At 35.5% G+C, this 27,267-nt stretch overlaps 1 protein-coding gene across 3 annotated transcripts in view; it reads left to right on the top strand.

The window, feature by feature from the left end:
* Window positions 1–27,267, top strand: part of QKI (QKI, KH domain containing RNA binding) — a 156,730-nt gene that overhangs the window by 84,958 nt on the left and 44,505 nt on the right. For all 3 annotated transcript variants that reach the window (XM_027729521.2, XM_027729524.2, XM_039382128.1), the window contains exon 4: window positions 20,080–20,223. In XM_027729521.2, the coding sequence (XP_027585322.1) occupies window positions 20,080–20,223 (144 nt within the window). The remainder of the gene's footprint in view (window positions 1–20,079; window positions 20,224–27,267) is intronic.

The raw sequence follows: 27,267 nt of genomic DNA, 5'->3' as shown, positions 1-27,267 counted from the left end.
TCCTCAGGAGTCAGCTGAGTCTGTGAGTTTATGTAGTTGGTCCCTGCACAATTGTCTAAGCAGCAGGGGCAGTTCTGTGGAAGTAGCAGAGTCAGGACTGCTATTTTCAGTGACAGCTGGTTGTTAAATAGACTCAACTTGCAGAGTTAAACTTCACTGTCACATGCCATGGTATGAGATACATGAATGTCTGCATTAAAATGTTTTCACTTTAACTTCATTTGCTATGTCACCATAAATTTCAAGAAAAGTAGAAAAGGTTTTGATGAAAACAGTTCTTGTTCAACAGAAAGAAGAAAAGAGTATAATTTTATGAATTTTTTTTTTCTGTAAGTTTGGTACAGTCTTGTGTATGATTCTGGAATCTGATGCTTTCTAGACCTCTAAGTCTCCTTCTGAACTAAACTTGTTTTTCTTAATTTTGATTTATTTTTTATTATTTTTTTCGAATGTTCCTTTTTTCCTTTTTTTTATATAATTCCATTCCCTGTTTATAGTTTTATATATGGAGGGGAAAGAACCAAAACACCAAGCATGCCTCCCCCAACCAACCAAAAAAAAGCAAAACGAAAAAATACCAAAAAAACCCCAAAACACAAACCAGCTGTCCCAAAATACTACAATCCAAAGTAACCCCCCTTTGAATTTTGCCACTGGAGCATCTAATTAGGTGCCAGTATTGTTTGAATTGGTGCCTTTTGGCTGTTGCAACTGGAGAAGTAACATTATAATTGTTGGAAATAGAGATTTGAGTTGAGTAATAGACCTAAGATAAAGATGTTCAGGTCCTTGGCCTGTCTAATATTGGTTTAGCATTTCAGCAAGATCACATTCCATGTATGAACATGAATGATGAGGAACTTCAGCCAGTTCACTGATTCGTCTTGAAACATTGACTATAACCCTGTATTGTTTGAGTATAGTTTTTCTGTGCTATAAAGTTTATGAGAATTTATGTTGTGTTTAAATAGTGTTCTAAGGATGTACTTTGGGTATATTTTTCTTATTTTTAGGCATTATGCTTTTGCTTTTCTTGATGATTGCACTTTTTCGTAAGCAACATCTTTAATTTCTCTTTTTACAAAAAATAAATAAATTTGACTTTCCTTTTTCTGATATAGTAAATACATAGTTGAAGCGTGGGTGGAAGGAAGAGAGGCTTTGAACAATTTTTTGAATGGATTACATGATACTGTTCCATCTCGCTTAAAATTAATGAGCTAGTTTAGTTGCCCCAGCAGTAATGGACATTAGTTAAAATAAACTATCCTCCTTGCTAATTTGCATCTGGTATAAATTTGACTTTTAATTTTATTTTACTTTTAAATGAGCCTTCAGCTATAAGATGTAATATGCTATTTTTTTAGGAAAAAACACTACAGCTGCTTTCATAACTGCATCACTATAGCATACGTATGAACTGCCTTACAGGCCATGTTAGTAGTGGAAGAGGAAGTCTTGTGTGTCTCCCTTTTATAGCTAGCCAGCTTGTGGGTTTTTCTCTCTTTTCCATTAGCAGAGAACTCCTAACAGTTATTTTTCTACTTATTTTCCTGTTTTGAAACATAAAGAATCTTGACTTGAGTTTTTTTCTTCTATTGCATTTTATCTTAGAATTTTAAAATACAAACTCAATCAAATTTCTAATTGATTTTCCCCACCTTTTTTTTTTTCTTTAGCATGCATAATGTTAAATCATAAATATGTGTGCAAATCACCAGCACCACTAGTAGTGGTACTGCAAGAATACTTAACTCTGGAGAGGGATTTTTGCGTTATTCATCATTCAAATGAAGGAGAACTTGAAGGAAGTAGGGTTGAGGGGACAAAAAAAAAGAAGTTTGTTCTTTCTTCTGTGACTTAGATTCTGTTGATTCTTGCATTGTTTTTCCTTAACTAGGTTGTCTTCTATTATGGCTTCTTGAAATTTCAGTCTCAAGTAAACAAGAAGGGATAATTTATGTCCATCATAGGGGGAAAAAAACAACCCCCCCCCAACAAACCCCAATTCCAACTCTTCATGCCTCTCAAACATCTTAAAGAAGCAAAATAGGGCACAAGCCCAATTTTTTTTTGCTTTTCAGGTCTCCTTTAAGAGCAGAGACAGCCATGATCCAGCAGTTTTGGAGGTAGAGGCAAGTAAATGTTTTACTTCTTGGAAACATTCCAGTAAGTTTTTGCAAATCACCTACTATTTGAGGAGACCCTGGCTGAAAAAGAATCTCAGCCCCTTCCTCTTTCCTAAGTGGCTTTGTATGATTGTACGTGAGGAAAACTATAATTAAGCTTTCATTGATTATTGACAGGCTTCACATCAGTTACACACTGTTGTAATATCTAACTGCTGCAAAAATATGCAAGTTTAATATTGGTAAGATTTTTGTGACAGTAGTTGTTGAAGTTTTTTCTTTTGAACCTATCTTCAAAATGTAAATTGTGTTGGGTGTTCCATGATAGTGATTTTTTTTCTAAAAAAAAAAATTAAACGGTGTCTAATGTTTCCTACCTCTGACTGCTGGTGTTCAAATCATCTCTCTGGCATTCTTACTAAGGACATTTTAACAAGCTCTTATGTACTGGTACTAAAGCTGTATCTATTTCTCTGCTAGGGGAATTTCTGAGAGCTCATGTTGAGTTTCTTCTGAAGGTGTCACATCATCTAAGAATTGTATTGGAGGTACAGGAAGGAACTGTCGATCTGTTTTGCTGAAATTTTTTTGGGCCTTTCTATCCCTTATCATGAATAAAACCAGACAGTTTGCATTGTTTCATAACAATAGAGGATTGCACATATTTGAGAGTTTCACTCAACTTCTCTTTTGGGAGGTGGAAACAAATGTTAGAGTGTTACAGTGGGAACAGGAAAGAAGCTAGACTTTGGTCAGCTAATGTGAGAGAGTAGTTCAGTGAAATAAAAAAATTTCCTACTTAACGAGCTGTATTGACCCAAATAAATAGCTGTGCCATTTTGAGAAGGGAGAGGATGGGGAAAAAATAGTGGCCAGGTCTGGAAGTGGGAGGTCAGCACCTGTCAGTTGGCAGTAAATCTTTGTCATCTGTTGGAAATACATTTTGAAGAAAATTGGTTATGCTTGTGCTTTTCTGAAGCACAGGAAACATTTAGAATGAAGGAAGTTACCTTCCTGTCCAGGATGTTAGCAAAGTGTGGAATTATTCTTGTCCTCAATTCATGTACAATGCTGTCTTATTTTTGAAGATGGATGAAACCATTGTAGAACATAAGAAAGGCATGCACATAATTACCTTTTTTACCCAGTCTTACCATCTTCAGCATTTGTAATTCAAAAGTACATTAATTGACTTTGTGTGGGCAGATAAGCATGCAATCTGAAAATGTATATAATAGACATTTTAACAAAAAACCTTGGAACTTGTCTTCTGAAGAGCAGAAGCAGTTAATTTTTTTTAATAACTTTTACATGTCTCTAATAATGTAATGGAATCTGTTAGAACTTACTTGCTTTTAAATACCTTCAGACTCCGTTAACCCATCAAGGATTTGCTTTGCTTCTGCAGCTTTATACTATAATGACATTCTGTTTGGTTCTTTTAATCTGTCCAGCATTTATTCATAATACTTCTCTCTTCATTAATATCTTTGGTAGCTGAGGGAAATGGCTAGATCTACCCATGTGGCACTGTGTTGAAAAAGTGGAATTTGAAATTTTTCATAAGTCTTAATTTTTCATATTATGGAGACTTGCAATAGAGCTGTGATAATTTGGTCAATAATAGATCTTAGTTTGCATACTCAGTTTAACTCAAAATGATGCAAATGAAGATGTCAGCAAATTCACTATTTAATGAGCTTTTTAAAAATTACATTTCTATACATTTTACCAGAATCTGTGGGACTCAAAAAGTACATGAAAACAGATGTCTTTTTCGAAGGATGATATTGTCTCCTAAACAGCAGTTGTAGGACTGCTAATTGAATGGGATCTTGAAGGATGCATATTTAGACATTTTCTCCTAAAACCGGTATATATGTAAATATTGTGATATTTGACTTTGAATCAAAATTATGATTAGCTTTCACTTTCTTTTGTGTTTACATAATGAACAGGGATTTTATTACACTTTGTTTTCCAATTCAGAAAGTGAACAGAATTTCCATAATTACTCCTTTATGGAAATTATTTATTTCAATAATTTCACAAGGGTTTTATTTTAAATGTCTTGCACAGATACTATATAAAGAGCTGATGGAAGTGTATAGTAATTTAACTAAAAAAATTGTGAGTTTCAGCTCATTATGTGTAGAAGGTGTAAAGACTGGAGTTTTTTGTCGGTTGTGTTGTTCTTTTTTGGTTGGTTGGCTTTTTTAAATCACTGGATTGATGTCACCTGAGAGATAAAGAGCGATACTGATCCTAAATATCCATCATTAGTGTAGGAAAGGCTTCCCTAATATATTATCAGCAGTATTCTCAAGAACCATCGAATATCAGTGCCAGGCTGGCACTCAGCTATACAGTCTTTAAGTGGCAAGACTATTATTACATTTTAATCTACCCTTGAGAACATGCCGGATACTCCTAATTCTGCAGTCATTATAATCAATAGAATTGTTGCATGAAATTGGTTGTAAAGAAGGTTTGGAACAGTGGTCACACTTTGAGTTATCTAGGTAGTAGCTTGGGTGTGTCAAATCCCATGTAATTGTAGCAAGGATTTGAGGCAACTGCTGCAATAAAAGTGTAATTAGAGACTGTGTACAAGGTTACATAAATATAAGGGAAGCATGTATGCTGAGACTATTCAGAACTATTTGGTTCTGAGTTCTTTCAAGGACTCAACTTTAGTTTGTTAGCCAATATTAATTGTCAGTTATGTACTCAGTGGCAAATTTTGAGTTTTCTGTATTGTTTATAACAACATTTCATTTATTTTTTAAGTAGAAGTGAGTTTATTCAATTTGCATTAGGATCTGATTCTTTCCGTCTGTCTTGAGCTGTTGTTCAGGTTGTTTGTTTACAAATAGGTTTGTTCCAACTGAGTTTAGCGACAATGGAACTATTTCAGGAGGGAGTGAAATGATTAAAACCCAAAGATATATTAAACATATGATTGTGTAATCACTGTAAGAGTAAATGGTTATAGTTTAAGAGTGAACTCGGTGTTTTAATAGTTTAGCAAATTAAAAAAAAAGAGAATGGAGATAATAATTAAGGCTAGACTGTTACTATTAAATGTGTTAAAATCTAACAGTATTAGCAGTGATGAATAGCTATATAAAATGCTATATTCCTTGTTCTACTCAGTGTTATACTACTTGATTGTGGGTCAGTGTTGAAGAAAAAAATGAATCATGGACAACAAACTACACTACAGTTTTTGCACTGCTTAGAAGTATTAACATAGTATGAATACGAAACATAAAGCTCACAGAACCCTTTCCTGAAACCAAAAAGAAAAGAAAAAAACACAAACAAACAAAAAACCCCCAAAAAAACCCCAAACCAAAAAAAAACCCCAACACCCACAACCTCCCCCAAACAACAACAAAAAAAGAAAATGGGGAAAAACCAAAAAGCAAATCCAAACAGAAAACCTGTGTGAATGGAGACTCAACCTGAATAAAAACATTTCAATTAACTGGTGAACTTTCTACCTATAGAGCCCATGAGTTACTACATGGATTAGAATGACCATGAAATTTAGCTTTTCAGTAGTTTCAAACTGGTAAAGAACATCTTGCCCTGTCTGGGCAACACAATATGTTTGGTAACATGCTGTGAACTTATGCCACCTTGTAGCATAATGTCTGTTTAATAGCAATATTCTGTGGAAAATTGTTACATTAACCAAAGAATTTGACTGTCTTCTCCAAAAGACTCACGGACTATAGAGGGGTCCACTAACCATCATGTCTTACTCCCTGGAGTAAGAACCGTGGGCTCTGCTGAAGAGTACTTGGTCACTAAGATAAAACCCTTCTGTAACAGAGTTTCAGGAGACCTGCTGACTGCATAATTAACTTGGAGCATCATTTTTGGTCTCATTCCTCTCTAACCTAAAAGGCAAGGTGTTCTTCTAATGCTTCTAAAAATCTGAATATTCAGAACACGGTACTGTGGGAGAAATCACTGTGTAAAGAAATGAGAGTGAATAACTGAGTGACATATTAATTATGTAATTCGTTAGTGGAAAGCACTCCTAAGAGATTACAAAAGCCTTAAAACAAAGAGTCTTATGTAATAGGGCAGCATTAGTCCTGCTGTATGATGAAGAGGGGGAAGCAGGGCTGCTGAAAGCCGGCTGACATCTCCTGTGAAATTACACATTTTTAAGAAGAGTGTTGAGATTGCGTATTCAGATAGGAAGATGCCAGAATTAGAGTTGCTGGTTATGACCTTTTTGTCTACATGAATTTTTTTTTTTTTGAGTTAATCACTATGCTGTGAGTGACTAGGGTTTTTTCTTTGACACGCCCTTCCTTAAATACATGGGACATAGAATGCTTATTTCTCAGGGTGGCAACTGAGATGTAACATTGGAAGTGAAAGGTGCTGATTGGTTTCACGCCTAATTGGGAATGGAAACTGAGTTTTCAGAATACTTAACTTCAAAATAGCAATTTATGTATTACAGTAAGATTACATTTGCTGTAAGTGGCACTAATGAGTGCCAACCTGTCCACTGAGCAGTCAAGAGCATGGGGCTCCCCATCCTCACCCCCTGTTGGGAGTGGCTGGGCTGCTGTGAAGCCTGGCAGAGGTTGTAACTGGTGGCTGGCAACTTTCTTCAGAGGGAGTCATGCCTGTGCCCTCCTTTGTGCTCAGCCTGCTACTTGAGGAATATGTCACTGAGCCAGTTCAGCCTGCTAAACAGGCAAAACGTAATCTGACAGCAGTAGTTTGCTGCTGTGTGAACTGGCTGTGTAAGGCCCCAGTGGCAAAGAAGAGGGAAGGACAAAGGAATGGACCCACTTCTCTTGGTGGGAGTGAGCAGTTAGCATTCCAGCTGTGTCATACTGAAATCTACAGAAGAAACACTTCTATGCAAGAAAACAGAATAGTTCTCTCTTGAGATTTGAGACAGTTTCTCTGATGGGACTATGCAAGATCAGTGTTCTAATTATAAGCACAGACATTGTGTCTAAAGTTGTCATTATTCATTTAAGCAACTGCTTATGAAAAAGTTTGGTTTATGTTTAGTGCTGTGCTTTCTCGCTGGCATAAGAGGTGCTGTGAATCTACATATTCAGGGTAGCATTTAGCTGCCTAGGCACTTGAGTCTTCCTGGCAGACCTGCAGGAAGCAGGAGAGATTCAGACACCTGGTCTTCATTATGCATCTTTGAGGAAATCTTCAAGGAAGATTCATCTCAAGGACTGAAACAAGAAAGGGGAAATAAGAGAAATACTAGGTATTATCGTATGAATACTTGATATACTATTGTTCATTGAGGTCAGAGCACTTCTGCTTATGCATGAGAGCTATGGTAACATTGATTACTTACCTCCCCCTCACCCTGTTTTTTCCAGTTTGACTCTGCCTGTTCTTGTCAAAACTCAGTTATCATTTGCTTACACATCCAAAACAGAAAGAACCATTCTCAGACATTTCAGGATACAGGTTTTGATCTAAAGGTCTGGCATTGCAACCATGTCAGCCTGGCCCTGGCAGTAAAAACAGCTTTGCTTTTCTGTGCATGGTCTCTTTCTTGCATTTGGCTGCATTCTTGTAGCCCAGATGTGAAGTACTGTTGGCAAAGTGACACTGGTTCAAGTATTGAAGTTATATACCTTTGCCCCTCCCCAGTGTGCCCCTGAACCAATCTAAAAAAATCAGCAGTGCTGAATGTTTGTTTTACCTCTTTTAATTTTTTTTTTTCATTTCTCTGAACAAAGCAGTTTCTTTATGGCTTGGGAAGTTATTTGAGTTATTTGAAACTTAGCTACTACCTAAGTATGTTTGGTTTGAGTCATGAGTATCTTATTTTCATTGCTTTGACAAATAGTAAAAACCTAAAGATCCCAATGCCCTAAAGTAAAGTTAACAACATATTACTATAAAAGTAATTTTATTTTATGTTACAAGTCATCTATTTTAAAGAAACAGTAGTAACTTCATATTCTTAAACTGAGGTCACTTAGCCTTTTTTATACTTACGAAAAGTAAAACCTGTAAACTTGCTAATTTTTTCTTCAGTTTTTTTTTGGGGGGGGGGCTGGAATAGGGAAGAATTTTGTTTTTTATTTTCTTAAATTTAGCTTTTGTGCAGTTTAACTGTCTGAAGCTTGTCTATTACATAGTGGGCTACGAGGTGGTAATTCCCAACTGTCTTGGCACGCTGAGGTTATGTTAAACATGTTCAATTTAAGTTTCTGTTAAAAATATTCTGTAGCAACATCTTTGTATACTTTTGTACAAAAATTTGGAGGTTTTCTTACTGAGTCTTAAGCAGTTTCTGAAAAGATGTTAAGAAGGTTAGTAATTGTGTATTATTGTAAATTTTAAAAGCATGGGAAAATGGGGAAGAATAATTTTCTCTCAGAAGCTTACAGTTATTTTGTAACAAAAAACCCAAAGGGTTGGCGTGAGTATATTGCAATTTCGCAGAGTTGTCTTTTCAATATACTGTCTTAAGACCTTCACCAAAATTTATGCAGAGGAATCCGTATTGATACATCTTTCATATCTATCTATATATATGCACATATATATACGCACACACATATATATACACATATATGAGAGCATATATGTGCAACTCCTCGTTGAGGAAATGCTAAAAGCAAAATGGTTGGATTTTCAAGCAAAGTCTGAATTGCTGGACTCTGGAAGCGACAGGCAAAACAAGATGAAGAAAATAGAAGTGTTGATATGTTGGCATTAAAATGCAGGTTGTCAGCAGCTGTTTATTCCGATACTTCCAAAAGGTCACTTACATATTTTTCTCCTCTTTCTGTTTCTTTCCCCTCCTTTTTTTTAACAGGTAGGTAAATTTAGTTTGGAAAAAACTCCAGTTATTTATTCCTAATTATAAAAAAAAAATAATCACAAATTATGTATTAATTATTGTAGCTTTGTCTACTTCTTAGACTTTTAACATAAATGAGTGAAAATTGCTGGAATTCATGTTTAGCTTAAGCAGGAATAGCACTTGAAGAAAAGTGTGGCTTTATTTTGATACTTCTTAACCCTTATGGTTTGTTCAGCTTTGCTTATATGTAGAGCAGTCATAAAAGAGCAGGATCCACAGGTGTCTGAGAATGAGTTTAATTTGAGAAATGGATGAATTTAACACTGAGCTCAAATTATTGATATAGAGAATGTTTATGCACTGACCAGGTTTGCTATGCAAAGCAGCAATCGAGTCTAAGCAAGGCAGAGAGGAAATAAAACATGGAATAGAGAAATAAAAATGGTTGAAATTCAGTAAAGACAGATGCCACAATTATGTGCAGCAGCTACTGTTGATGACAGTTACATGACAGTACTTCAGGAGAAGAAAAAAATGTTTTAAAACTTGTAAAATTATACTGTTAGCCTAAGAGCTGAACATGTTATCTGTTGAATACAAAAATATAATTTATTTTATGGTTTTTACTTGGCCAAGTGCTAGTGGCTAGTACTACACAGAGTGCAGTTTTCCAAATTCAGCATGCTGTAAATGGTAGTCCAAATTGAAATTAAGAACAGTGTTTTGGGGTTAGGGTGTTTGGTTTTTTGTTTGTTTGCTTGTTTTCTTTTTAAATATTAAAAAAATCACCTAAAGAAATATTTGGGAGCACTTTAATGTGTATACTAGAAGACAGAGAAACCATTGAGTGTAGACAGGGGGGGGTTTTGTCCCCTTAAGTACAGCTGAGGAATAATGGTAGCACTTCACTGTAAACAGTAAGAGTTCAGAAATGTGAAACCACTGTTCAGGTGTTTCCCCTAAGTTCCCAAATCATTAAACCACAGGTGCTTTTGAAGCTTTCCACCATTTGTGTTCATTGTACAGATGAAAGTAAAAGTTTTGTATAAATGGAAAAAGGAAAAACTAGGAGGCTTACCTTGAAGTTATAAATGAAGGTTCACCTCAGCATGCTGTTTATATGTTTTATTTAATTATTTACAACTGCAAAAAGGCTCCAGTCCTGAGTGAAAACACAGGAACCCAACTCCTGATGAAGTCCTGTATCACTGGGCTAGGGATGCCTCCTTCTTTTTTTTTTTTTTTTCCCCTCACCTCCTGGGCAGTGATTTGCTTTCATAAAGGGCAAAATGGAAAGCACTTCCTTGTGTGTTTCTTTGGCATGATGTTAGGGCGCTCCTGGAATGTCAGCCTGGTGATGTGGATACCTATTTACCTGAGGCAGTACTAGGATCTTGATGCTCATTTCCTGGACCAGTGTACAAGCCACTGGATTGCTATGTTGCATTTTCTTGTAGTTGCAGCTTCTTTCTTCAAGCAAATTTCTTGAAGTTGACATGCCTTGAGTTAGTTCTGGAAAGTGTATTAGATTAGGTACTTTTGGATGTCAACGCTTTCAGATCTCCTAGTTTGAGAATCCCAGATGAAACAGAGGCATCAGATTTCAGTTTAATTAAGACTGTTTTTCCTGTCAGCATGTACTTTAGAAGAGTTTTGGACACCTTGGTAAGTTTTCAGGTGGAACAGAGGTATGCATTAGCAAGGCTAGTACCTTGGTGTACTAGTCTTCTTCCTGGGGAGAAGGAAATACAGTGGTAAATTAAAATATAATACAGCTGGAATACTGCTTAAATAAAAACTGAGATATGCAAAAGAATCTTAATGTACTTAAAAGACTAAATTTAATAGTATTATATAGTGAAATATTATTTTGTGGCATGTTGGTCATACTTTAAAATAAATACCTTTTTATGTTCATAAAACCTGATCTATTCTAGATATACTTTCTATTTTGAGCATCCTGTTATTGGTAAAATAAAAATTCTAAAGTACGTTAAGACTATGTAAATTGAGTAACTTACTATCTGTGCATGATACATACGTGCTGTTTGATAATAAGGCATCTAAAGAATACTTTCTTTTTTTCAACCTTTCTCCATCAAAAACTGAATAGTAGAATGAGCTTCGTAGTGATTTATAATGCTCATAAGCTCAGAGGCAAATAGGTTTACGCAGAAGAGATTTTAGAACAGTTGCAGATTATTTTGAAGTTAATTTCATTAGTGACTGATAAAGAATGGACCTGAGTCATGAGTTGAAGTACACTTACTGTCTGTATTGCCTGATCAGAGAATGCTCTGAGGAATGTGTCCACTGTCACAGATTGGGTTTTGTTGGTCTAAGCGTTCATTTAAAAATGTCTTTTGTACCTTGAGATTCAGAGTGTGGAGATACTTCCCTTCAAAAAACCATCTGAAGCTAACTCTGATTTAAAAAGACTTGCATTCAGGATTTATTGGTATTTCATTATCTTTTGAGGGAATTTGATATTTCTTTAGCAAGTGGTCAGTGTGTAAAAGGAATCAAAGTATTGTGAAATGCTTCATACTGCTTATTCCCTTTTCTGTAGGCGAATAAAATCACACTTGGATCTCAGTGTAACTGTCTTCATATGAAATTTACTACACCAGGAATACTGGTGAAGTTAAAATGTTAAAACTTATAAGTAGTCCAAACCCAGAGAAATTAACAGTCTCACTCCTCTGACTGGGTAACATTTGATATTTCATGGTAATTTTAAGTGTCAATATTAAAAATTGCATTCCTCTCTAACGAATATATCCAGGTATTGAGTTTATGCTATGCATTTCGCGTGCTAAATTCTCATTTATTTCCCTGAGGATACCAATGCATACAAAACCCTTTTACTTTCATCCCACAACAGTGAAATATTCAGTGTTAACAGGCTCCTGGGTTTTGATAGCACTCGACAATACAGCTTGTTCCACAAATCTTATTTTACACACCGACACAACTTGAGACAAATATGCAAGAAGAAAATCCTGAGGAGAGATGCAGTCCTGCTGCCTGTTTCATGGAAACTTACCCTTTGTGACAGGGAGTTTCTGCTGGCTCTGCTCTCCGGAGCAGCCACAGCCCTGCAGAGCAGGGGGCGTGAGTGTGCCAGCTGGGGTGGTGACAGGGGCTTCCTCTTCTGTCAGCAGATCACAAGGGTTGGATCAGCTCAGTTCAGTCGTGCCGTGAAGCCACAGCTTTGGAAAGATCCAGTGTGGTGTTGTGAGCATGCAGGAACCATTTTGACTGCAGGGCAGATCTGAACTTGGGGCGGTGCCTGGTTTGAAGTTTACTGAGCACAAAGTCTGCGTTGGGGCTTTGAAACAGAGAACAGTATCCTCTTGTGTCATTTAAACATTAAGTTTTTTCATGCCATTAGATTTTTTTTCAGAATAGTTCTCAAAAGATTTTTTTATAATGCCTTTTGACAATGTTTGACAGCTACCAGCAAGTTTAATGTGTGCAGGAAGACACCCACTTTTTTAATCCAAAATTGTCTTGGTGGGGGCTTAGTATACAATAATAATTTATAATTAAAGACATGCTAAATAACACTAACTTGCTTGACATTTGAAACAGCAGTATGTGATTGTTAATTTAAGCAATTCATCTGTTGTTTCTGTAGGTGAAAACTATGATCAGAAATTCAAAATGTGAAGTAAGCTGTAGTGTTCTCCCTAACCAGGTTCTACTCCTTCAGCATTTCTTTGTAACATTTTTTTTCCACCAGCTTTCTGCTTGTGAACTGCTACCATTAGAAACTCAGTGGGAGCAAAAGTCTCTGTTAATTTGCCTGACTGTAACTGCACAATTAAAGCAGTTTATCAGCAGGGGTTAAGACAATCAGTGTCTTCTGATGCTTCATGTTATAAAATTACTTCTGTTGTTCAAACAGATACTGTAATTAGTGCATCATTTTAAACTGGTTTTCTGCAGGGCTGGTTTGGAATTTCATCTGATAAAATCATGTATTTTTGCTACTTACCTAAGCACTTATTTTGTTTGCAGGCCTCATCTAAATTAACAGCTTCTATTGAAATATTATTGCCAGGGCTCTTATCTTGTGAATATAGGTTTGGGGGTGGGGGAGTTGTTTTCCAGAATTTTTTTGTTTGTTTGTTTTTTTCACCAGTCGATTCTGTCAACACTTAGGAGTCAGTGGCAAAAATGGAGGGAGGAAACTCCACTTTACAATTGCTAGTGTATACTAGCATTTAAGACCTAGTTCTTACACAGATGAGTAGGTTGCTTCATATAAGATGATAAAGGTAACTGTGTTCTGTCCTTGGTACATGAACAATTGGATTTCACTTAGGTTAGTTTCATGAGACATGGTAAGCCAGTCTTTAAGTGGCACTTATGTGTTAAAATATGGTCCCTCATCTTCTCCCTTTCCCAGTTATAGCACTGATCTTATGCTGGCACTCAGTAGCTCCTTATCGTAAACTCCCTTGTCCAGGAGAAAATGGAGGGAGGGGGGAGGCATTTTCTGCCATCAGCGTGTTGGCTTGGTTTTGGGAAGGGTTGGTGTGATGCTGGAGCCAGTCACAGTGGGAGAAGTAAGGACTGCCTGGTAAGGGAGTGAACCGTAGCAAGTTGTTACACTGGTCACAAAGTGATACAGTAAGACAACAGTAAGAGATGATTCAAGTGATTTTTGCTTCGTTAGAGCTGGAAACTCTCATGAATATGGTGATATGGAATTATTTGTAGACTGAGACTTCTGAGTGGTTTATTCCTTCCACAATATGTTACAGTATCTGTCTTCTGGATGTTTGTTTTCAATTGTCTCTGCAGCAGAGGTGCCAAAAACTTAAAAATAAAATTCTCTAGCTCAGGTTGGCAGAAGGAACAGTTACGAGAACAGAAGTTGTGTTGAACAACACAAGATGGACAGTTCTTGTAGCCTGTGAAAGGTTGGGAATAACAACTTGAGGGGAAAGTACATTCTTCTTAGATTACTCTGACTTGGAACTGGAATGGTTTGCCAGTTCAACTGTGTCAACAAAAGGTGCTAAAGTAAGATGTAAACTGCACTGAATGATTGATTTATGTTTCTGTTGTTATGTTACTGATTCAGAGACTGTTGCATGGGTACAATACCTATCAATTCTTATTTAAAAATACTAAAATTGGATCAGGACTACAGTTTGTTTATATTGACCTAATTGGTGACTTCTTAGTTAAACTTCTGTTTTGAAATTGCTTTAAATCAGCGTTAACTTTTTTTAAAAATTCACACAACTTCTTTTAAACTGCTCTTTGAATTTTTTTTAAACTTTGATATATATATATATGTGAATGTTTTCATTATTCAAAAGAAATATTCATTTAGAACTACTGTCAATTGTAATGTACCTACAGCACAATTTATTAGACAAAATATAGTGCGGTAATTTTACTAAATAGCTGAATTTCTTCTCTCTGCATCTTGCCGCCTCCATTTGACTGCGAGAAATGGTTATGAGGGATTATACTGTTTTTTATATCTTAGGATAATTTTAATTCAAGTTCTTAGAGTGTACTTGAATTAAACCTTTGTGTGGTTTAAAGGACTAAAGCTATTCTGATGCTTTTTAATTTTAGTGTTCAATTTGACATTATATGAAAACATTCTTCCCTTTTACTCTAGCTTTTCTGTGGTTTTTGTCATTCAGTAGGGAGAGCAGCTTGTTTAATAGGTTGGTGAAAACAGAATTTAATAGCTATCACTTCAAGATGAGTGAGAGTGCTAAGGTTCATTCTCAACACTTGCCTGAGCCAGCAGCTTCATTTCTTTAAAAGGTTCCTGCTGTTGGTGCTTAGCTGTGTTTGTACCTTTTTAGTCACCTACATTACTGGAAATTGTATGAGATGGAGTGGAAAAAAGTGCATAGGATAGAAGTTGCACCTTTTTAATACTATAGGCCATAGCTTTCTGAAAAAAAATGACATGTGGAAAACTTCTTTCACTCTTACCACATTGCGTTCATTTTTTCATTCTCTTTATTGTCTAACTAATATTTTTCCCTGTCTGCATATAAACAGATACTAGAGAAGTATTTTTCTTTTGGTGTTTATTCCATTTTCCTTTAATGGCATTCTGATAGCTGGAAAAGACTGGATTCTACTTCACCAGTTTCTAATTCTTCAACTTTTTTTTTAGGCAGTTGGCCATACTGTGAAGGTCTTTGTGGTGAGAAGTAAAGTTTGAGGATTTTTAAAGAGTTGATGACAAAATATTTTGTGATGGCTTTCTTTCTGAAAGTATTTCCCCCTTTCAACATCTGAATAATTTTAACAATTTCAATTAACCTTGACACTTCTTTCCTTTGGGTTTAGAGTTTTTGAAATGTATTGGCTTGATAGAGACCTAACTTTGTACTCCAGTCTAGGTGAGTTTTAATCATCTGCTTTGTGTAGCTTACAGGAAGCTAGTAAGTTCTTGTTAAGTCAGAGGTTGAGAAATTAAGAGGAAAACTTTGGAATGGGATATAAAGATGTAAATAGGAATGGCCATTAGGGCCTGAGATGCAGGAGGTGTAAGACCACGACTTGAAATTCCTGTGGTATGGTGAGGGGTATGGAAAACACATGACACAAATTAACAGTGAGAGGGACTGCAGTATTTCCTCTCATGGAACAACCTTTCTAATATTCAAGTTTCACTCTATAGATTCAAGTCAATGGCAACCTTTGCCTGCTTTTCAGCTCCCCCCCTAATTCCTTCCCCAAGAAAATTTCTGTAGTTGGTACTTTTTAATTTTTTGCAGCTAAATTTTGAGGAGTTTTAGCAAGGTTTTTTTCTTTTAAACTACCTGATACACTGACCTTCATAGCAAGATAAATATTAAGTAGTCCATTATTCTGTATAGGTACTCTGAGGATAGTGAGTATATATGCACAGGCAAGAGAATGAAGGCAAATCTGTTTACAGAATAGGCCATATTTAAGGATACTGAAATTTCTGCCAAACAAGGAGCACAGTGAAATTTCATCTGCCATTTATGTTGTTCTTAATGTCCTTTAATTTAGCAGACAAGACAGTTTGGTTGTAATTAAGCTCTTCTAATACTGTTGTTCCCAAGGTTGTGGCATAAATCACTTCACTCTATACTTTCCTGTGTCTTCACTGTCTCCATTTTTCCTGTATAATTCTTCCATAAACAATCTTTGGGATGCAGGAAAACTTCATGCTGTAAATTATGTCTTGTGTATGTAATTTTGAATATATGCAATTGAATTTCTCTTTCTCCAAGTCTTAGTCAGGTTTTCTGATTTTCCTAGTGCCGTTTCTTTCTTCAGTGTGCATACTCTTCCTGCTGTGGTAACATATGTTTTTTTTCCCAAAATAATTCTCATGGCAATTTCTCTTACTCCTTGTTGCTTTTTCAGTAGGTATACCTGGCAACTACGCTGAATTGCTCAACAGTTGCTACAGAAGGACAAGGGGCAGTGGGCACACTGAAAGGAAAGAAGTTACATTTAAACCTAAGAAAAAGCTTTTTTTGTCGTCACTCAACACTGAGCAGCTTGCTCAGAGAGGTGATGGAGTCTCCATCCCTGGAGATGTTTAAAACCTAGCCCTTCCCATCATGCATGAGTTTAACATGAATAGGAGGTTTGGAGTGGGTGATGTTCGGGGTCCCTTCCCACCTCAGCTGTTCTCTGAATCTGTGATGTGAATCTGGTTTGTCTTATCTGCAATTCACTCCAAGACCACCACGTCTCTTAGTTTCTTTGTACTGAGTAAGCAGCAGGGCAAGTTGTAGTCATTTTGTCCTGCCCTTCTTTTCAGCATTTTCTCCCAAAAAATTTTCAAAAGAAAACCCTAATCAACCCTTAAAATCTTGGAACATATGTCATGAGTCTTAAGAAAGATACTTTTCTCCTTGCGTTCCAGGTATATTCAGTTTACCAGCTCAGACTTCCTCAACAATGTTTTGTTATAGTCAAAGAGGTTTCAAGACTTGTTGCACAGAGGATTAGTTTAATATAAGTAAAGATTTTACTTGGGTGAAAATACATTTTTCCAAACCATCCTTTTAGGATTTAAAAAGAGAATGAGGTAACATAAAAAATTGCAGCTCTTAACTGCAAGAGGTTACAGGTTCTCTCTCTCCAATCAACATAACCCCGTTGTATATTTTGCATCTGACTTTCTGTTGGACCTGAATTTCCTAATTTTGGTAAAAACAAACAAATAAATAATCAATTATACATATTGGTATAACATTCAACTAGAATTTTCAGCAGAGCAAAAGACATTTCTTAGAAAACTGTTAACCCGCTAAGAAAACAACTTTGTGGGACAGAAGGGAAGCACTGGAGGAGTTCAAAGCCCCAGTGCATTGAGGTAGAACAGAAGAAATTGGAAGCCCATTCCAAACTCTGTCTTTTTTCTTTTTGTTACTAACTGGTTTTTCAAAACACAGTATGGACTTTTATTCTTCTTAACCTTTCTTTCAGTCTTGCCATTTGACTTAATAAATGGTACTCTAAGCAACAAGACTTTTATTAATGTACTTCATGACCATAGAAGAGCATGTCATAGTCATACACTAGTTCAGTTATCTTACTGATAAGTAATCTTTATGATTGCTTGTGCTGTAAGGTCTGACTTTAATAATACCTGTAATTATTGACCTTACACATGATGTGTTCTACCTAAAAGTAAATTAGGAGAAAAAAAAAAATCTTCTGTATCATTTGTTTGTCCTATGTACATCTTTTTTGTTCTCTTTTCTAACTGAACAAAAAATTCTCATGCTGCAACAGATAATTTGGAGTACAGCATCAGTACTTGATGTAACATTAATCTGAAACTTTTAAATAGCGAAAAACCAAGAGGCAGGCTACCTTGTTTTCAATAACAAAGAAAGAGTTTTTTGTGTTCTAAAAATTACAAATCATGAATACACTACAACAATGTGGATTTTAATTTTTGCTGCTGACAGATGGTAAGTCCTCCAATATTTCCAAGTTTTTGAAACTTTGCACCCTATTATTTTCATTATGAAAGAAGTTGATACGGCACTGTAAGGCCTCTTTGTTTGCCCACACTATTTATATAGTGTTTAATTGCATAGTAGCTAAAACTGCATTTAGGCATTCCTTATCTTTTGGAAACAGAACTTGCTGTTTTTCTTGGGGGCACCTTTCCTTGTCATTTGTCCATTTGTCTCTCTTGACCTTCCCCCCCCATATGATACTGCAGTAGTGCAGGTTGTCGTGCATCTTGAGTTAGGAACTAGTACCTTTTCCATTCCAGCATTGTGTCAGTACAAGAAGAGGTAATTGCATGTTTCTTGCTCTGCCCTCTGCTGGTTTAGGAACCTTCTCTCATTCATCCTTCGTGTAACATAGTATTTTGTACTACCTCATATTAATATAGCTTGTCACCATCTTAAAAGAAAACAGCTCACTCCTGCTTTAGATTAAAAAAATAATAATAAGCAGAATCGTTTAAATAGTAATAGTGGAGTTTTGATCATGATTGAATAAATAGGATGCAAATACCTTGTCATAGATAGTTCTTTCAAAGATTAAATTGCAGCAGAGAACATGTTATAACTCAGCTGCACTTTGCGTTGGGTTCTGTTCCATAAATAACGATTATTTTTCTCTCTTCTTCGCTTCTGAAATTCATAGAGCTATTTTCACAGCCACCTTTGTTTACAAAGTTGGCTAAGATAACCCCACACCACTGTAGTTGGTAGTATGGATTAGTGCATATGTGCATGTTACATAAATAGTGAAAAGAAGTTTCCTTCCAAGTACTGATTCTTTTACATAAATTTTCCTTTTATCTATCATGATTCTGTTTTTTCCCCATTTTTATCCTTATCCATTCCAGAGAACATTTTAGACTTAGCTGAATTAAAAAGAAAATATTTGAAGGAACAGTGATCCCTCAAGTATATATGAATATAAAGCACTGTGAGCATTTGTTAGTATTACATCTTCAAATATTTCCTCAGCATGTCTGATTTCCTGGAAGAACTTTTCATGAAATTTGGGGGAAAAGACACATTTGTGATTAAAGAAAATTAGGCATGCAAAATTAAAGTGTGAATTGCAGTTAAAGCACAAATGTGTATCTTACAAATAGGAGACTCTTTTATTATGTCCAATATTTTAAATTTCAAATATGTGGGGTTTATTTGTGTGGGCCTTTTTTTAGATTCAAAAGTTGTAATAAGCATTTCTCATTTTTTACTTGTTTTATTACATTTTAGATATTGTCCAATTTAAGTGAGGTTTTGGGGAAATTTAGCTAGCTGTATTTACAGCTTAAAAAAGGAGTTGGGAAGTTTCTTCTATGTTGTTTCATTATATAATTTTTTTAAAGACTTGAGTGTGTTACTTAAGTTTATTGATATCTGTTGTTTAAAATTGTCTACCTAAGAAATGTTTTATTTAGCTTGCTCTCCCTTTCTGAAAACATTTCTGAGATTTACCTTTGGGATTATTAATGCCATGGGTGTGACAGAATACCTATCTAATGATGAAAGTCTTGTCACGTGCACTTCTGTGACTTCAGTGTTAAAGCCGTGCCATCTCCTCTCTTGCCTTCATCCAGTACATGTAGCTCTGCTTTGAAAATTACAACTTCTAGTCCTTTTCTCGTACTTGAGTCTTGAATCTTTTCTTCATGAGTATTTAAAAATGATTTTTAACACTGAAGAATTGCTTTCTTGTCCTTTGGAGTGATTCACATGGAGTTTCTATGTATGATGTCTCTTTCACTTTTCTTCAAAAGATTAGGTTGCTTAACCACTAATATATCTTATGTCTTTAACTCCCAAAAGGCTGCAAAGAATATTTAAAGTAAGACTGTGTTTGTAATTCTTCTTGTTCTTATTCCTTTGTTCAGCTGGGAAAGGTAGTCTAAGAAACAGCATTTGTATTGTAGTCTTAAAAAAAATTAATAGGGTATGAGGCTCTAAAACACAAACAAATCCCCAAAAAGGTATTTTGAAGCCTAAGTTCCTATAAAACAAAACAGTCTCCAAAGTATGAAGAAATATGGCTGAAAATACAGTTCATACAATTCACAGAATTTGTCTACTGCTTACGTGATTACTTCATACAGAATGTGTTTCACAGCTTCCACTTTTTAATTTTTTTTAGGAAGAACAGAACCGAGGCAAGCCCAACTGGGAACACCTGAATGAAGATTTACATGTACTTATCACTGTGGAGGATGCTCAGAACAGAGCAGAAATAAAACTGAAGAGGGCTGTTGAAGAAGTAAAAAAGTTACTGATACCTGCAGTAAGTATTTGTATGCAAGCCTTTGATTTCCATTTTCAAAGTTGCTTTTGAAATACAACTAATACTGCAGCAGTAAGAGTAAGCCTGCAGAGTGGCATCCTAAAATGAAGTTTAGATATTCTCTTGTAATACTCTAATGATCTTTAAAATGTCTCATCCGAGATTGAATTATTCCTTACAACAGAATAGTATTTCAAAGAGATGTTGAGGTTTTTTTGCCTGTTTTTTAGATATAGATGCAGGAAATTATCACCTTTAAAAGGCAAAAACTATTTGCAAACACTAGTTTTCTCTTTTTCAGTATTACTATGCATCATTTTAAGGCTGGGGAAATATGACATGCTTTTGTGTTTCACTTTGAGATGATTCTGATACTTTAGGAAAAGAAGGCATGGGTTTTTTTGATCATCACATTAAACACTTTCCAAAAAGAACAAAATCCTTTAGTATCAGCTCTCCTATCACTATACGTGAACGTAGGGAAACTGGAAAATGGGTTGTCTTTTTTATTTCCTGATAATATAAACTGCCTTCTGGCCAGCTAGATGACTTAAAGCCTCTTGCAGAGACCAGAATTGCCCTGTGAGAGCCCTTCTGTTAGATATTCTCTGTATTGTCACGCAAAGCAAGTGTGGCTGTATGGTGTATCATTAACTTGCATCTTGTGCTCATTCTTACCACCACTTTTGTGCCACTGTAAAATGATAAGAATAAATTGTATCTTTTTCAGTGGTGGAAAAATTTTCCATATTATGAGGAAAATATGAGATTATCTTGAGAAAGAAAGTATTAGGTGGTATTAAAATGACTACTGATTTTGGGTGCTTAGTGAATGCTAATAGATGCTGGCTGTGAGGAAATTTGTGGTGACACATGGTGTCTCTATAAGCAAATTTATTCAGAACACATTTTTAAAAGTTACTAAAGATAGGGAGAGAGACTTAATTCTTGAATTATCAAAAAATGGTAGAATATCAAGCAGGAGGTATGAAAAAATGTAATTTACACCTCTGACATTGCACATTGTCAGTTTCTGAAAGCAGAAAATCACTAGAGAAAGTAGATCATCAGAATTTATTAATTTATTAAAGAGGCTTTGAGCACATTAGGGTTGAGTTTATAGTCAGGATTAGAAATGGTAGAAAGAAAAAGACTTTTTATATGGGCAAAACTTGGAAACCCTTATGTTTGTTCTCTAAGTACTACAGAGCAAATAGTTTTAAAAACATGCAGCTCAAATTTCCATGTGAAACAGAATTCATTTTGTCATACATCTGATTCTTTTACCTCCCTCTTATTGCTGAATAATGTGACTGAGGGGTCAACTTCAAGATCACGTGATAGGTCACAAACCCCCAGTATGTCTGAAGTACTGATGTGTATACTCTGTGTACGTTTGTGTTACACTTGTTTTGTGGAGCTGTTGGATGGGTGTGTTTTGAGCCCCCAAAAAAATTTAATGCATTAGTAGTTTTTTCATTGTGGTAGTGTCAGCCAAATCTTTGTCTTGAAAACACTCTGGCTCATTTAGTAACTTAATCAGTTGGGGAAGCACTGTAATCCTCATTACAGAAATAATTGGTTTTCCCCTTTAATAGAAAACAACAACGCAGGGCTAACTATTGTTCAAATAGAACATCAGTTGAAATACACTTTGTCAGTTCACTTCATTATCATCTTTATATGTTATACATAGGCATAAGAGATTTAGGTGGTGCGCATTACTTGTGCAAGAGTTAAAGGTCTGCTGGCTCTAATTTCTCAAAATTATGCCTTGCTGAAACAGGCATGTGTAGTACATACTAATGAATTATTATATAGGTTAACTTGTTTTTTGCACCACCTATTGCATCTACTCAATTAGTATAAAAAATGGCTGTTTAATCAAATTATGGTTTCAGGCAGTTTGAGAGCTGAAAAATTCAGTTTAGTATTAAATTATACAAATTGAAAACTTCTGAGGGAAGCCATAAACCTTCAAATAATCAGGATAATGATGAAGAAAAAAGGAAATACTAGGAAATTATAACAATATGGGTGAAATTGTGGATATTGGAAGATTGCAAAGGTACTCTAAAATGTATGAACAGAAAATTGGAAATTCCCTTTCTTGTGGTAGAATACCTGCAACTATTACTGTTGTTCAAATGAATATAAAAGGATTAAAATTGATATGTAAATGTATTTGTTTTATTGCAGTCCAACTTGATTAAAGTTTGAGACTGTGGAAGAGAAGACTCATTCTCGTTCTTGCTATAGAGTGACAATACTTTGAGTTTCTGAGATAAATTTCAGAAATGTGTTAGTGTTCTAGTGCTAAGAGATGGGAATTAGTTGCTAATTTCTTGGAATGATCAGTTATTTTTGTACTAAGATGTTAAAAAACCTAATTTCCTAAAACAGATTTCTCTTTGAATGTACTTGGGTGAACAGAGACTATTTCAGTACTAAAGTGTGTTTCTTTATGAACCTGTATCACTAATGATTTTTTTTTTCCTTGTGGATGTGAATTAATAGATTTTTACCAAGATGCTTGTATAGTCAAGCAGTTTATCTTTAGAAATAACGAGGACAACTTGAGGCAGACTGGCTGAACATGCCATTTTCCTCTCCCCAAGGAGAAGGGCCAATATTTTTTTTAAATTATTATTAATTTATATTTAATTTCCATTTCTTTGTTATGAAACCTTTTTTTAATTTTGACTGTACTTCATGTTCCATAGGACTAATTCCTTTCCTCTTCCCATAGTTCAGTGAGATACTGGTCATTATCTAGACCTGCAATATCATATGGTATTGCTTCTTCCATGTTTTTCTTTGAAAAAAAACTGAAACAATAAAGTAGTCTGCAGACTTCTGAGATCCCATTGAACTGTACTGTCCTTATGCCTCCTTCTGAAGTGAATCCTGCAGATTATTGATCTCTCTTTATTTTGAGAGCTTTGAGAGTTGTGTGTTATTTGCAAGAGTTCAGTAAGGATGGGTGGTTCTCTTGCAAAGCAAAGGCAAAAGGTCCTCTGGATTGTGCACTGCAGAATGTAAGAAAAAACACAGGACTTGTCTAAGTGGAGGTGCATAAGTATAACATATGGAATTAGAGCATCAGTAAGGATTTGAAATTGTTCTTTGAGGTCCTGGACTTTAGGGCTCAGTTCTTCTGCCAGAAATATGTTAGGCTTCTGCATTACTAAGAACTCTTCTAGCTGAATGTGTTTCTATAGATACTCCTTTCATTTTACAGATGTCCAGGTCTCTTTAATTGCTTATTCACCCTTATCCTATCCTCTGTATAGGGTGAGGCACATACAACAGAATTAAAATTACGGACAAATACTTTTTACCCCTTTTTCCCTTGACTCCACATGTTTCCTTTCTGAGGAAAAGATTGTATTTCTGGGTTTCTGCTTAGCTATTCTAATTTGGTCTGGAATCATTGTTATTCACATTTTCTCTAGTGCTCTTCTTGTGTTGGGGCAGCTTTTACTTGGTTGCTGCCTCCATCTTCTCTGAAGACAACTACAACACAATATTAATTGGTGATGCTCACTGTCAAACTGTGTATATCATTTGCCGCTAAAACAATGGAATTTTAAAGTTGTGATGAGTAGCAAATAGTGTTTGAGTAGAAGATTTTTATTTTGTTCATACATTTGGATCTTGCCTGTAGTAGTGATTTTAGGCTTTTCAGTCTTGAATATCTTTAAATTTATCTGTATGGGAAAGTAAATGTGCTGTACACAGCATGATTTTTACAAATAGGACCGTTTTTGATAGTGATGCTTATTACGTACTCATTTACTAACTGTCCTCCTTCTGTTTACTCCTGTTACTAGAGACGTTATTTTGATAGTATTTCTGTATTTAGTCACTTGTATACGCTTTTTCTTTGTATAACAGTTGAGAATGTAATGAAGGAGCAATAGTATTGGTAGAATGGTTTATTTTTCTGTTGGATAAGCTAAAAGCAGTTCTGTCCCAAAGACTGCCTTCAGCAAGTGTCATGTGGTAGGGCTTGTTTATTAATTAAAGTAAATTTCTAGTACCTTCCTTATAGGTAGAGTTGTAAATTTTCATTATGGTTTAGTTTCATCTACTTACAGTAAGTTGAAGGATGTCTTAATTTTTAACCTGAGAACATTGTGTGCTGTAAATTCCATGAAAAAAGAGATAGTAGAAAAAAATTAAGAATTTTGAACCATGCTTTACCCTTATTTTAAAAAAGTTGATATTATAGTAATACTGTACATAATTTGTTGCTCTGTAATCAGGAGTAGCAAAAGCTTGAAATTTGAAAGATATTAGGAGAAGATTTCATTTGTTCTAGCTATCTAAAAGGCCACAATAAATTGTGCATGCAACTTTGGCTTCCCTGAATAGCTCTTTCTAATTCATTATTGCATGGTGTGTTGGTTTTACATTTTTGCTTTTGCAAGTGAGAAGAATATAATGCTGCCTTCTATAGTTTCCCTGTTGAAATGTTGGTCATGCTGTGCAATCCATTGTTTGCTGCTTATTTAATTCAAGTTGTGAAATTAGTAAGTGATACAGTAGCAGAAAAAGGATAATGCTGTCCTTAAAATGTTTTTAGGAAATTGCTATATTACACCTGTTTTGTCAGTTCAGATACAAGTCTCTCACAGTGCAAGTCGTGTAAGTGATCACTTACCCTGTGGTAGTGAAGCAGCCAAATGCCTTGGCAGTGACTACTGGATAACATGGCAAACTTTTTGATGTGGAGGAGAGGTGATAGCATGTTATTTTTAGTAGTGTGAAGTGGACTTAATGTTTCCATGACAGTATGAACCAAGGGCTGCTGCAGTCCTGCCATTCCTTCATGATTTGCTGTTCCTGCTTCCTGTTTTGCATCAGAAAGTATTGGCCTTCATCTGACCGCGTAGTGAGTCCATTTGGCAGAGAGCTTAACCTTGTCCTAGCTGACTTGCTACGGAGTTAGGTCTGTTTTAGCACTGACAGAAGTGAGGGAGTGGTGACAGGCAGACAGGGAAAAATGAAATTGTAGCAGACCACCCTTAAATAAACTTAAACTTCTATACAACGGCAAGTGAGTATGTTCACCTGCAAATAGGATGAGAACAAAATATCCTGCTGCAGTGAGTTTCTGATTAAGACAGTGGAAAACAAAGAGAATTGTGGGTGTTTCTCTTGTTTTCTGCTGTCCAGTATGTCTAGTACTGGTAATTTCAGTAGCTTATTTACCAGTTAAATAGAGTATTAGTTATGTTGAGCAGTCCTTAAGTAAATTCTGCTATTCATTTTAATGGTCTCATTTTGCTGAAAATTTTTACTGTAATGCAAGTCTGAGTTTTAAAAAATGAGAACAAGAATGTCTTACAACTGTTCACTTGGAAAGTGTTTACATATTGTACTTGATATGCTACTGCAGTGTTCGATTTTTGAGTTTACATTAGTATTGACTATTAACAAAATTATTTTGGGCCAGCTGCAAGTGAGAAGTGGCTCTCTCCATTGTTGTATACTGTGCTGGAAACTGTAGACCAGTAGTTGCCTACCACCAAAATAATGTCTCTTGATGGAAATGATTTTTTGAGACCATATTTACTACAGCATATCTAAATGATTTTCAACTTAATTGAAGTAACTCTAGTGTAAACTCCGTTAAAATCCTCAGCTGTCCTGAAGTGATCATTGTAGTACAAAGAAGAAAACTATTATTGTTCATTAGAATATTGTTCAGGGTGACAGAGCACTAGAACAAGCTGCCCAGAGAGGTTGTGGAGTCTCCTCTGGACATATTCAGAAACCCCCCTGGATGCCATACTGTGCAACCTGCTCTGGGCAAACCTGCTTTAGCAGAGGGGTTGGAATAGATGGTCTCATGAGGCCCCTTCCAAGCCCAACCATTCCGTGATTCTGTGATGAGAATAATTTTGGAAGGTGATATAAAATGTCCTTTTTATATTAAGATTATAAATTTATTTTCAACTTTCCATTTTCAGAAAGTTGGCAAATAGTTAAAGGGTAAATACAAATTTATGATGATCTGTGCTCTCATGTATTTCAACTGATTGTTTTACAAATTTGGACATGTAGTCATAATCAGATATAATTATGTAAATATGTCTAGTTTTATTAGCTTACAACTTAGGTAGCAGTTCATATGAATTCTTGTTCTCCCTAGGCTTTCCTTATACTTGTGGAAGAAAGAAGCTTCAATAGTTATTTCTAAGAACCTTAATCCCTCTATTACTCTGAGTCTTCTGGACATCTTTGATGGCTTCTAGAAGCCAAGGAATTCAGTTCATTGTACCTTGCTAAAGTTACTGTTGAATACCCTATCTCTTTTTCCCTTTTCCTTCTCCACCGTCCTCTGTATTAATTAATTTAAGGTGTTACAAATGTATAACTTGAGAAATGGTAGATCTAATTCCTGAAAAAGACCTTGGGAAACTTACAAAATAGTCTCTTCTCAAAGAGAAACAAAGAAGCTCTGTTGCCTGAAACTCAGTAGGCACATGCCCTTCCAAAGCAGGATTATGCATTGATTAGGAGCTCTAATTAGGTTCTGCATGGGTTTTGCCTGTCTTCCAGAGATGTACTTAATCTGTTTGGGTTTTTGGTAGCATAGTTGTGGAAGAAAAAATGGTAAAAATTGCATTGACCTGTTCTGGTAATTAATTTTGTGATATCTGTAACTTCTTTTTAATTTTTCATCCCATTTTTTAAACTTGCTTCCTCTAGTCCTGGCTATTTTTCCAGTGCTTCCTGTAGTCTTTTTTTTCTTCTTTTTATTTCTTCTTCCATACCTTTGTTCTTTTTCTATTGATGGTCATGGAGCAGAAAGTGTAGGTTGGGACCTTTATATAAAATCTTGTTAAAGTATTTCTCTACTTATTCAAAAAGTAGATGATTAAGCTAAGGTTCTCCTTGTCTGTCCATCTAAAGATGGTGATAAAACTGCCATGAATTGCCAATGCATTATTTTTATTATCCTTCATTTCAGGTTAGAGTTGTGTTTTGGTTGGTTGATTTTCTTTTTGAAATCGCAGCTTTATACCAAAGTGA

This window comes from Pipra filicauda, unplaced genomic scaffold (genome assembly GCF_003945595.2).
Source record: "Pipra filicauda isolate LSUMZ 115617 unplaced genomic scaffold, ASM394559v2 scaffold258_size1095741_pilon, whole genome shotgun sequence".
NCBI lineage: Eukaryota > Metazoa > Chordata > Aves > Passeriformes > Pipridae > Pipra > Pipra filicauda.
Note: the sequence above shows the minus strand (reverse complement) of the source record. Positions and strands in the feature narration are given on the sequence as shown.